This window comes from Artibeus jamaicensis, unplaced genomic scaffold (genome assembly GCF_021234435.1).
Source record: "Artibeus jamaicensis isolate MK-2021 breed Jamaican fruit bat unplaced genomic scaffold, CSHL_Jam_final scaffold_847, whole genome shotgun sequence".
In the NCBI taxonomy this organism is placed as follows: domain Eukaryota; kingdom Metazoa; phylum Chordata; class Mammalia; order Chiroptera; family Phyllostomidae; genus Artibeus; species Artibeus jamaicensis.
This window is the reverse complement of record NW_026522057.1, coordinates 16,485,785-16,498,285: the sequence shown is the minus strand read 5'-3', so window position 1 is coordinate 16,498,285 and position 12,501 is coordinate 16,485,785. Positions and strand designations below refer to the sequence as shown.

Sequence of the window (12,501 nt, the reverse complement as noted above, 5' to 3'; positions counted from 1 at the left end):
CTCTGCGTGGTTCTTTCTGGGTACTGTTGGTCTAGTGATCAGGCGAAAGCTCCAGCCCCTGGAACAGGGACTCCACAACCACAGGAAACAAGCCGGGCCACTGGGGCCCCACCGAGGAGCCCAGGGGCTCTGAGATCCCAGGGCTGGGGGAGGATGGTCCTCAAACTGAGGTGTGCCTGGCACTAGAAAGGTTTTCCTGAGCCAGCCGGCTGGAGGAGAGGGTGCAGGTGCCGAAATCCGTGCCTGCCCCTGGAGTCCTGGGGGCTCCGAGGGACAGATGTGGCCCCGCTCTCTCAGACCACAGGGACACTTCCCATGGCTCCTGGACACAGGCCGTGCAGATGGTCTAAGGGAATGCTGGGCAGGTGGGCTCCGGCTCCCTGCCCACCCCCTCCAGGGGCCCCTCCTCCTGCTTCTCCTCACTCTAAGGTCATTTCCCTCTCAGACACCCCTGCCCTCAACCAGTCAGGCACTCTCTGGGGGCCTCTCTGTCCCTCACCTCCTTGGTGCTGCAGGGCACTGAGCCAGGGGGAGTTCAGGTGGACGGCAGTGGAGTGGAGGGCAGCGGGAGGGCTGCGAGGCCAGATGGGCCCTGAGCCCCTCCAAGTGCTCCTGTTTGTCACCTCGGCTCCCTCGGGTCTCCACTGAAAAGCGAGGCCCCCTGGTCACTTTATCTAAAGTAGGGGCTTTTAACTTGGTATCCGTGGCCTCCTCTTAGAACTGAGTATGCCCACGAACTGGGATAGGACAAACAAAACAAAATGGCAATTGTATTGTCCCTAACCGCCAAATGAAATTTAGCATTTCTCTTGAGTATGAACACAGGCAACATGCCACAAAGCATTACAGAAGTCCCCGTGACCTTGTCACAGCAGACGTCACACGTAGTTACATATCACATTACAGGCATTGCAGAGTTCTCCAAATATCTCTTATGCCCGTCACAACTTCAAAGTCACGGTCGTCATCAACCCCACTGCTAGACCTCAGTGTTTAATGTGCTAACAAAGCGGCACATTTATCACAATTTAAAAGACATCTTGCTAACTATGTTTTCACATAATTGGTTTTCATTGTAATCCTCTGTGTTTTGTTTTGTTCCCTAAAAAGCATTATTCTGAGCCTGTCAGAGGGGTCTGTGGGGTGAAAAAAGATTAAGAACCTCAATCAGAAGCATCACAGACCCCCCACTCCCACTCTCCCTGCTTGAATTTCCCCCAAATGCTTATTATGCCTAATCATTTGTCAAATTGTTTATTTTACTTGGTTTCCCTGTATAGACTGTAAGCTCCCTGGGGGCCAGTGTTTCTGTGTTGTTTGCTGCTGTTTCCCGGTCTCTGGGAGAGTCTCCGACACACAGTAGGTGCTCAGTAAATGTTTACTACGTTAATTAAGGACAGAGATTATCGCTTCCATTTTGTAGATGAGAAAACTGAGACACGGAACCAGGAGTTGTCCAGGCTGCCCAGTACCCAGGCAGGGCCCAGAAAGAGGAGAGCGTGCCGGGCCGGCCGCTCCGCACAGACTCGAAGGACCTGCTGCGAGACCCGGCGGCACAGCACAGGCCACTCCTGAGGTCACCAGCGCTTCTCTACAGCTTCCTCCCAGTTTCCAGGCCTGGCACTGCCCCTCCTGGGCACTCCCAGACAGGAGGGAGGGGGAGAGAGAGAAGGAGAGGCTGGGACTGGGAGAAGTCAGGTGGCAGGTGCCACTGGAGGCAGGGACCCCATGAACCAGGGGCGAGGGAAAGCTGTCTTCCTGAGCGCCCCTTGCCCCTCTCGGTGGCCTGACAGCAAACCCATCCACCCTCTCTCTCCCCGTCTTGGAGGAGGAAGCTGCGAAGACAAAGGAGGTGGACAACTTTGTGCAGGATCTTGGGGAAAATGTGCAATCAGCCAGGAGTCTAGGAATTACACAGCCGGGTACTCCGAGGCCTGGCCCTGCTTGTGGGGCGAGAAGCCCTAGTCTGGAAAGAGCTGCCCCTCGGGGCTCTGAGTGGCCCCAGACATTCCCGTGGGACCTGGGGCCCTGGACTACTCAGCATACACAACTGGGTCTGGCAGTGTGACCCTGGGCAAGTCCCTGTCCCTCTCAGCCAGGGTTCCCATGTGGGATGCCCCAACCACGGGGCTCCTGGATAGCAGAAGGAGCCATGTCCCAGGGAGCCTCTGGGTTTTCTTAGCACAGGCCAAGAAGCTGTCTATCTCCTCCCCACCAGTGGTCCCCCCAAGCCTGCAAGCCACACATCACCCCAAATCTCTCTCTACCTACTATGTTTTTTTTTTTTAACCACTTATCGACAGTTCCGGAACCCCTGCTCTTTCCACTTTCGCCTACGGCCTGTCGCCGCCTCCTAGAGGGGACTTTGGGGATTTGTGGTGTGTGGTCCTCAGGAGCCGGGTTTGGGGGCAATGCAAGTGTCCAGCACTGCGCAGGGCAGTGAAGTATTCATTCCGTCTGTGTGTGAAACATTTGCTCATACAGACTCTCTGAGCTGAGAACCTAACTAAATTTTGCATAAAAGTAGGCACATTTCTTTTTCTGCACACTTTTAATGTCTACTGAATTTTCCAGGAGGAAAGACAGGTTTTTAGAAATTTTTTGTTAAGAACTTTGCTAGGAATTGTTCCCAACTCCAGAAAATCACGTCACCGACAGCACGGCCGCATTCAGACTCCGAGGCACGGACACCTCGCTGGCTGCGGCTGTCACCTGGCTTCTGCCAGCGCTGTGAGCGCCTGCCCGCCAAATAGTGCGGTCTCACCCAGTATTTGCATATTCAAATAGATATTTAATTATAAATTACTTCCTCCCTTCCCAGCTTTTCCATCAGAGTTATAGAATTACACAGATTTTGAAACTGCACATAAGCAGAAAGGCTAGATCATCTACGCATTTCGCTGAGAGAGAGTAAAAGGTACATTTCAACTTAAGGAGGGGGCACTGGGTCTGGTGGGGGGACCCCGGCGTTAATCACTGCAGGAGACACCAATGACTTGGTTTCCTTCCCTCCCTTTTCTTGTTTCACGCCTTCGGGCTAACCGTGACCTCTGAGGCGGTGGTATGTGTCTGCCTTTCATAGAAAGGCATCTTCCTGGAACTGAGACAGAATCAAGGAACAAAAAGCAGGGGAGCACGTAGATATTCCCCTCTGGCTTCTTAGTCTTGGCAGAAGTCAGACAGCCAGGGAGAAGCGCTGGCTTCCAAATGCCAACCTGTCCCTGCTCCCGACGCGGCCCAGCCCGTGTCAATCACTGACTTGTTCTCTCAGCGGGAATTTCCCCATGGGCAGCCCGGGCGCGGCCGATGTGCCCCCGCCTGCCCCAGGACCCCTTCGCCCTCCTCCTCGCTGCCACCCGCCTCCACTTCTCCCACTCAACAACTCACACCTTCTGGGTTTCCCCCACCCCCGCCCAAACCGCACCAGAATCAGAGAATCAGTGACAGTCACCACTCAAAAGGACTTCAAAGGTCTCCTCTAGTCCCAGGCATCTGAAGTAACGAAATCTCTAACACGTATCCAGCTCTCGGTATGTGCCAACTGAGACACTTGTACCAAATTCCTTCATCCTCACAAAATCCCACAAGGTTGGTATTATTATGACCCCCATTTTATAGATGAGGAAACCGAGGCACAGGGAGATCAAGCCATTTGCTCAGTGTCATCCAGCAAGTCGCTGGTGGAGCTGGGCACTGAAACCCAGACCAGCTGGTTTTAGAGCCTCCGAGGTCCGAAAGCCTCGTCGAGTTCCGTGGGCATCAGAACTCCCATTCAGGCCTCTTCCTGCCGCCCAGGACCACGGAGGCCGGTGAGGGAAACTCAGCCTCCTGCACCTACTTTCCAGAGCCACAATCCAGCCTCAGCCAGCTGTGCCCGCTCCAAGAGCATGCGGTCCAACCACGCTTTGGACACCCACCGCCCTCCAGGCAGGCCCTGAGGGTGGGTGCAGGTCTGTGGGCATAAATGCCACGAGGAAATCATTCTCAGCAGCAGGATGGCCAGGCAAGGTCTCATGTAGGTCAGAGAATCATCATCTCTTCCATGTCACACCCCCTAGAAGAGGGGGATACGCTGCCACATTCCTGGTGCCATCCGGGGCTCTGGGGACCGATCTTTCCTTCTGCTTGCCTCCCAAGGGACTGAAGCTATGGAGGGCCTGCCTCACTGCCACCACGCCTGGGCCAACAGATGGGGCCACCACCCCGAAGTCGAGCGGCACTCGGGCAAGCTACCGCCAACCAGTGGCAGCTAGGGACTCTCCATTCAGGGCTGGGGCTGGGATTAAGTTGCAAGAGGCTTGAGATATTGGGGATGACAAAAGGAGCTCGGAGACTAATTAGGAGCAGCAATGAAAGCTTAATTCATAAAAGCAAACATTTTCCATCCATCAACCTGCAACCAGTTACGGGCAACGTTTGAAAGAAATCTGTGCGTGGGGAAGGGAGCCAACAGGAACAGGAAATGTTTGAAAGAATGTAAACTATTTCAGTTTCATAAAAAGTAACAAGTAAACAGTTATTACATGCAAATAATGCCCTGGTTTTAATTAATGCTGAAAAGTCAAAATATGTTTGACATTTGTATGTATACATTGAATGGCTGAAGAGGGGAAAATGGTGCCCAGATGCCCACTTCTGAGCAGGGCTGGAGGCCCTGGGGGGGGGGGGACTAAAACCTTGATAAGGTCTTGTTTATTGGTGTTGAAAAGTACGATTCTGCCTTGGCCTCTGTTGAGACTGGGGGCAGACGGAACCTAGCTCACTTTCTTAACAAAGCTGGACCGGCAAGCCAGGTGCTTGGGGAGGGCATTCGCCTGTTTTCAGCAGGATGGTCTTAAAGGGCCAGCGAGCCTTCAACGACCCATTTTTCTTGGGCAGGGTTTCTAGGACTTCTCAACCTGAAGTGGTGAGGTGGAGGGTTTCGGGTCCCAGCAGCCCCTCCTACTCGGCAGCCCCTGGTGGCAGCCGCAGCGAGTCCGGTCCTGCGTTCGTTCCTGCCTGCTGCCTGAGGTTGATCAGACAGGTAGGCACATCGGCCTTGACGGTGGGGTGAGAGATGGCAGCCTTTGAGCCACCCTTTCCAGCGTTCGGCATCCTGTACTGCATTGTTTCTTTTCTAAACCACCTTAAGGCTCAAAGGGCTGGGGAAACTGTGGCTTTGGGAGACCACAGCTGTGGAGAGGCAGCCTCTGAGTGTGGGGAGAATCTGCCCCCCTGGGGAGAGTCGCTGGGGTTCCTGGGCCCTGCAGACCGAGGATCTGTTCTCTAAACCACCTGCATAAAAATGTACAAGGCCCATTTTTGAACTTGTTAATTTCCCCCCAGCATCTTTTGTGAGACAGGGGCACTTAATCGGGAGAGGGGAGGCATGGCAGGTTCAGCAATTAGTAAACCCCCAGACACTAGGAGAAAATTGTGGCTTTTTTTTTTTTGGCAAGAGACCCTAACGTTCTTCACATCTTCAAAGGGGTTGGTAACACCCTAATGGATTCCAAATTGTTATTTTAGACACAACTGGACCTGTTTCTGGGGCTCCCGTTTGGACCCCAAGGCCTCATTCTCAGCTTCCTCCCCCACAACCTTTGCTACTCCCAGTGCTGGTCTGGCGAGGTCTCCCCTCCACTCACCTCGCCCACTGCGGCCCACGAAGCGAAGGTCGTTGAACCTGGCCACTTGGTTCTTCATGACGGCGGAGGCGTTGCGCAGTTCAGCAGAGTAGTTTTCATCGTTGCCGGCCATCACAGTCACAACCGTTCCATCTGGCACCTCCCCCAGCGCCACCACCTGGGGGCATGGGGCAGGGGGACAGTTTAGAAAGGCGGGGGAGGCAAAAGAAGGGGGGGAAGGGCTGGGGCAGGCAGCTCCCCTAGGTCCCAGACGCACTGCGGATTTCTCAAATGCAGGGTGGAGAAAAGGCTTAAAAACAATAGAGACCTTCCTCCACACATAACAAAAACAAACAAATCTCTACCTTGCATACCAAAATACTAGACAAATTGGTTAAGCCATGCGCTGTGAAATTATTCTTTTAATTCAATTAAATCTAAGCGAGAGCTGGGGACGAGCTCAGTCATGATGTAGAGTGCAGTTTCCTTCTTCTCTTTGCTTGAGCAAAAATAGGAATCAATACTGCCTCTAGCAAAGTAAAAATAATATCAACGATACTAAAAAACGGGACTCAAATAATGCAAAAGCCGTTTGGGGTATGAAATTGGGCCATGAAATGTGGCCCAGGCCCAGTTTATCGGCTTCTGCATTGCCTGAATTCGTTATGCAGGCAGAGTGCAAAATGCAAAACAAACTGGCGTTTGGAGAGGGTCTGTGCAGAAAACCCTTTTAAAGTGGGAGAGGAGCTTTTGAGAGCAGGAAGACGCACCTGCTGGGGATTGCAGGATGGGGGTGGAGATGCCCCCCCCCTAGGGGAGTGTCCCCCAGCCCTCGCTCGCCCCAAGGAGCACGGAGAGGCGGATGCCTTCTGCAAAGGAATCAGACTGCACACGCAGTCACAGCCATTTAAACGTGGCCACCGCGTGTAGGGACTAGGGATCCAGATGGTAAAAATTTCAAGGAGAAAATGTTTGGGGTCTGATTAAAAAGGCCAGATTTCCTGTCAACATCCTGTCTTCTTTTAATTTCAAAGATTCCTTTTAAGCTCCAAGTGACAGTAAAACCTCCGATCTGAGGATTAAAGTCACACGGGCCTCCCCAGCACCCCCCTCCTCCCCAAGGAGATTTTCCCCACTGGTATTTTAAGATGTCACCCGGGAGACCTCAAAGAGCCACTCATCCTTTTCTCCAGTCTGGAGTCGTCGTAATGGGAGCAAGGATGGACTCAGCTGCCAGAAGCCGCCGTTTCCAGCCACCTCGGGCACCTCCACCCCCAGCCGCTAGCCCTTCCTGCCCTACTCTTTCTCACGGCAGCTGCGAGAGGTTTAGGGGAAAACCAAGGCGTTTTCGTTTCATCTCGCTGCCCCCTTAAAAAAATGAAAATGAAACAGTCGCCTACTCCTTGGCAAAGAGAAAAAGATCTTCTGAATGACTGGGGGCTGGCAGGGGGTGTGAGCGCCCCCAATCTTTGCCTGACATTTGGGATCCCAGCCGCAACCGTTTAGGGACAGTGTCTCTGGTCGCGGCCCACAGGGGCCCGGTGTAAAATTTCTGAAGCCCGAGTTTGAGGGTGTGAGCAGGAAGTGTTTCTGAAGCGGTGCAGGAGGAGGGGTGCCGGCAGTGGAGGGCAGGCCTCATCCACCCTCCACACCCCACACCTCCGCTGTCCTCGCCCTGGCCCCCGGGCTCCTCTTCTTCCCTGCCCGCGGCTGTGTCCGTGGGATCCGGGTTGGAGGGAAGCCCGATCTGCCCGTTTCCATATCAGTGTTTCTCCGCAGGGATCCCCAAAGGTGGAGAGGGGGCAAGCCTCCTAAAAGTCACCGGCGAGCGGAGTATTTGAATACACCGAACGAGCGAACGCCGAAGAAGTCTCTGGGCGGAACGCCCAGCCAGACCGAAAGGGCCCTTGGCCCAGTTGCCTGGGTCTCGCTGCGGGGTCGCAAGCACTTCTCCCCTCCGTTTCCCCGCCCTGGCTCCTGCAGCTGAGACGCCCGGAGCCCCCGGGCCGGCGTCCTCCCTCCCTGGGCCCCGTACTCACTTTAAAGGCGACAGGCAGCGTCTTGTTGCAGCGCCAGTGCGAGGGCAGCACGGAGCAGAGGAAGTTGGGGCTGTCGGTGCGCACCAGCTCGCCCGCGTGGTCCGCCAGCACGTCCACCATCGAGCGCACTTCGGGCCGGGTGCGCCCCCCGGGCCCCACGGCCGCCTGAGCGCTCAGCGTCCCGCTGTTCTCGCCCATCTTGCCGCCGCCGCCGCCGCCGCCGCAGGGGAAGGCCGTGGAGGGAGGTGTGAAGCGGCGGCTGGTGCTCGGGTCTACAGGAATACGCATAACAGCGGCCGTCAGGGCGCCGGACGGGCGGCGGCGGCGGCGCGGCTCCCTCGGGGACAGCCGGCGCGGGCGCCTCCTCCGCCGCCGCTGCCGCGAGAAGCGGGAAAGCAGAAGCGGCCGAGCCGGGGCCTCAGATCGCAGGGGGCGGCGCCCGGGGACGCCCCGCCGGGGTCCTCCCGCAGCGAGGCCTCGCAGCCCCGACGGCCGCGCGCTGCCGGCCGGCTAGTCCCGCATCGTGGGCGCGCGGCCCGAGTGCGGCCACCCCTCGCGGCGGTCCCGGCTGCTTCGGCCGTGGCGCGGCCCGCGCGGTCTGTGCCGCCGCCGTCTTCCGCCCCCGCAGCCCGCTTGCGGCAGCCCCAGCAACTACGCGGCCGCAGCCCCAAAACAAATCCTCGAGAATCAAGTGGCGGCGCAGCGGCCGCCCGCGCGCGGGGTTAGTACCCCGGGGCCCGTGGGGCGGGGCCGCCCGAGCGACGCGCTGCGCAGCCAATCGGCGCCCCCATCGCGGGCACCTCGGCAGCGCTCGCGGGGGGCGGGGGCGCGGGGGGCCGCCCAAGGCCGCCCCACCCGGAGGGGCGGAAGGCTTCGCCTGGCGGAGCGCACCCGGGGTTGCGTACCCCCGCGCGGTAGCCCAGGGCTGCGCAAGGGTTCTGGGGAACCGGGGCCGAGGCTAAAAATGTGTTTGAAACGTCCGAGTCCGGCAGAAGGCTCATTTGCCGCGGTCTCCGGGGCCGCGCCTCCCTGTCTCTCCCCCTTCCCCGCCGCCTGCGGTCGAGCCTCCCCAGCTCCAGCTGCTTTCGGCCTGTACCGCCCGCACCCTCACTGGGGAGCCGCAGGCGTCCCAAGCCGGGTGACATCGCGCGGGGAGCTGCCCCAAAGAGGCTTCTCACTGCCCCGCCCGGAAATTAGTTTGACCCGAGAGCCTCCACCGCACAAGAGATTACGAGCGCGCCAGCAACCTCTGCAGCTCCCAGCCCTGTGCGGCTTTGGTCTTGGCCTCCGGGACCCCGGGGCCAAGCCGGGGACAAAAGGAAGGGTATTCCCTACGTGTCCGCATCCGCCTTGGGAGGCAACTAACCCCGCTCCTCGTCACTCTCCCCTCAAAACAACGGTCAGAATCGCGCAGGCCTTGCGGCGTCGTTCTTCGTTGTGGAGGCCTGTGGCTTCTTGTAAAGCACGATGGAGCCTGAAAAACGCGAGTGCTTTTCCCTGATCCGTGCCCCACCCCCAACTCCCGGGCTTGTAACCACGGTCCTGTATTGTGGAAGAGGACGCCAGTTCGTGGCGAGAAGAAAACTGTGCGGAGAACCGGACTGGCCGCAAAGCTAAGGGCCCCGGCTTCCAGAGGAGGAAATTTTCTTCCTCCACGTGGATGCAACCGGCTCCCGCAGTCCAAGCCCACGTCTTCCCCCAGCGGTGCGCTGCGGCTGCGCCGCAGGAATGCAGACGGCTCTGGCGAGGCAGGGTCTGCTCACTGGCCCTGGGTCCTCGCTCCCAGTCCCGGCAGCGCGACCAGCCACTCCTGGGACTTCACGTCAAACAGTCCCTCTCCAGCACCCTAAGGCCAGGCAACGGGGCCCAGGAAACGGCTAAAAAGACGAGGGGAATAGGAAAAGACCAATCCCCATTCACTCTGGATTAGCGCCCCAGATGCCTTCCCTGGCGGCTGGGGAACGAACTCTTGCGGAGTGATCCCACCGTTCTGGAGATTGGGTTGGATATTAGTTGTTCCTGGCCCCTTTACAGGTGCAAAACGACGAATTCCAAGGCTCTAGAGCAAAGAAGCATAGGAGACGATGAGGTCTGCAGGATCGCGCCCTGGATCTGACCTCGGCCCAGTGTGCGCCATTTCGTTTGTCGTCGACAAACGAAATCAAGCCCAGCGCGCGCTGCAGAGCGGATGGGACCTGGCCCGACCTCGGCCACAGGGAGAGCTGGCCCCTACTCCTCTCGGAGCCTCCGATCAGCTCCTCGGCCCATTTCGAAAGCGAGGACTGCGAGGGCCCCCCACCGGACTTTGTGTGGAGTCTACATCGCGCTCTCGGGAGCGCTGGCACTAGCAGTGGAACCAGAAGAAAGCGAGAGACCCGGACCTTAGTGTATCAGACTCTGGGAGCCTCCCAATGAGAGGCCCACGGCGTCGTAGCCAGGTAGGGCCCGGGGCCTGGGAGGGCGGGCCACGCGTACTGCCCCGGAGCGGCTGTGGGGCCAGGACCCGCATCATGGGGGGTTTGTAAATTCGATTCGTTTAATGGTTTCGGTTTACATCCGTGCGGTTACTTGCCCCTCCGCCTGATTTCTCCCTTCCATCCGACAGCGGGTTTACAAACGGGTTTTCTGAGAATGGGGCTCATGTGCATCTCGGCACCTGGCACAGGACCGGGCTTGGCACCAGCCCTCCGGAGGGGGCGCGCGCAGAAGGTGGGCGCCGGAACCAGAGGACTTTGGCTGTTGGCGCTGGGTCTCCGGCCCGAGGTCACCTGGGGCCGACGGAGCCTGAGCAGTTCCGAGAGCCACCGCTAGTTGGCGCCTGCACCCTGCCAGCGGCGGAGTTGCCCCTGCAGGCCCTGGGCTCACGTGTATGCCAGCTGTGGTCCCTGTGTTCAAGAGCCGGGGATCATTTCCTAAGAGCTGCCCTTTCTGGACAGACGTCTTGTCCGACTCCTCAACATCCACGCGGCCACGTCTCGAACAAACCAAAGGCTCGGTGTTATACCGAAGGCTGACCGCCTCCCCACTCCATGGACAAAAACGCTTTGACACTGGCGTTTTTTGCATTCGCATCTCAGACATCAGAGGGTCCCTGCACCCCTCGACTCACAGGACATTCCTCCTGACAGAAACGCAAGCCTCTGCTGCCCCCTTCTTGGGTCAGGGTTGAGGAGGACGCACAGAACAGACAAGCTCATTGCTTATTTCTACCTAGTTCTTCATCCTGACGGACAGACCGAGGGCTCGCTCTCTCTCTCTCTCTGTCTCCCCCATTTGGAAGACAACTGGACGGTCCCCACCCCGCTATCTGGAATACATGGGTACCCTCTCCCTTCCCCGTCTTAAATGGACCGCCATCTTTCTCTCTTCCAGGAGACTAACAGGCAAACACCCGGCTTTCTCTCAAATGGCTCCCACCTAAGAGCGCCCCAAGTTGTCTGTAGCAGGATGAGGAAGGGGGGAAGTCTGGGCCTGCCTTGGCCAAGAGCTGGGTAAACAGGGACCTAGCCTGGGGCCTGCAGAGCCCTGATCCTGGTGGCTGCTCCTTCTACCGGTGTCCTTCACCCCAGGGAGAGGATCTGTGGGTGGAGAATGACCCTCTGTCAGGAAGCCCTCCTCCTGCCCCTGGAGGGTGGGGTGCCTAGGAGTGCATGCTTCCCTGGTAGTGAGGTACTGACCAGAGTGCTTTCCAAGAGAAGATCTGATTGTTGGAGAGTCCTGGTGCTTGGGGAGGGTGAGGAACCCCTGTAAGTGCCAGAAAATGGACGTCTATGCTTTGGAAAGCCCTCTAAGAGGTCCCCTGGTTGTGAAGGGAGCCTGGGCCTGCAAGTCCACTGCCTGTGTTTTTCTTCTTCCACCACCTACTATGGTCTAGGGAAAATTGCTGAAAACCTCTTTGAGCCTCATCTGTGTTATCTGTAAAGTGGGGTCATAAATAGTGGCCTCTTCACAGAATCTTGTGTAAAGGGCTTAGCGCAGACCTGGCACATAGGGGGGTGCTCCACCCGTGTGAGCAGTCACTGTTATCCTGTAAAAATAAGGCCTGATCACTCCTAGTCAGGGGCCTTTGGCAGGTTCCCTCCTCTGTCTGGGCCTTATGCTTCCCATTGTGAAATATCCAATTCTCATGCCATCCTGCCCCCTCGGTTCGCCAGGGGCTGCCGGGAGACGTAAAGACTGTCTGTGTCCGGGTTCCGGACAGAGGCAGCTTGCAGGAGGGCTGTCGGCATGCACAACAGGGCTGCCTGCGGGTCTGCACCTTCCTTTGGCATTCACACCCTCACTCCAGAAACCCACTGGCCCCCATCTCTCCCCCTCCCCCACAGGCACTTTCCTGAGTAGGAACTGGCCTCAGCGGACACTGTCAGCCCCCTCCCTGCTCCTGCCCTTCCTAGGAGGCATCTGTTCCCTTTATCCTGGGTCTCACAGGAGCCGCAGTCCAGCGGCTCGCACAGAGGACTGTCTTCTGGAAGCTAATGGTTTCTCCCACTCTAGTCTCCACACCTCGACTCCGGAGGGACAATTATCCCCACGTCACCCTCCAGCTTGGTGCCGTGCCCTGGAACTCAAGGTGGGACACTCCTGTCCCTCCCTCAGCCTGAGGTTCCTCTCCTATATATACATGGAGGTTGTTTCAATCGCCCCAGTTTACAAATCCAAACCATTGAAAACCCCGTCTAGGAGGAGAGGGGCATTGAGTGTCACGGATCTGAAATACCATCCATTGTTCTATGCGAAAGAAAGAAAAAGAACAAAACTGCCAATTAAACCAGCACTTGCCTGCATCCTGGTTTTAGATATACGTATTTACACACATATGATTATACATTGTATTACATATGTTACATACTAACTAT

The 12,501-nt window shown here is 57.3% G+C and overlaps 1 protein-coding gene across 1 annotated transcript in view; it reads right to left on the bottom strand.

Moving 5' to 3' along the window:
• The window catches only part of RUNX3 (RUNX family transcription factor 3), a 58,745-nt gene that overhangs the window by 17,866 nt on the left and 28,378 nt on the right, over nucleotides 1-12,501 (bottom strand). Inside the window, exons 2-3 of the mRNA XM_037135919.2 lie at nucleotides 7,646-7,917; nucleotides 5,628-5,784 (exon numbers count right to left, since the gene is read on the bottom strand). Of these exons, the coding sequence (XP_036991814.1) occupies nucleotides 5,628-5,784; nucleotides 7,646-7,917 (429 nt within the window). The remainder of the gene's footprint in view (nucleotides 1-5,627; nucleotides 5,785-7,645; nucleotides 7,918-12,501) is intronic.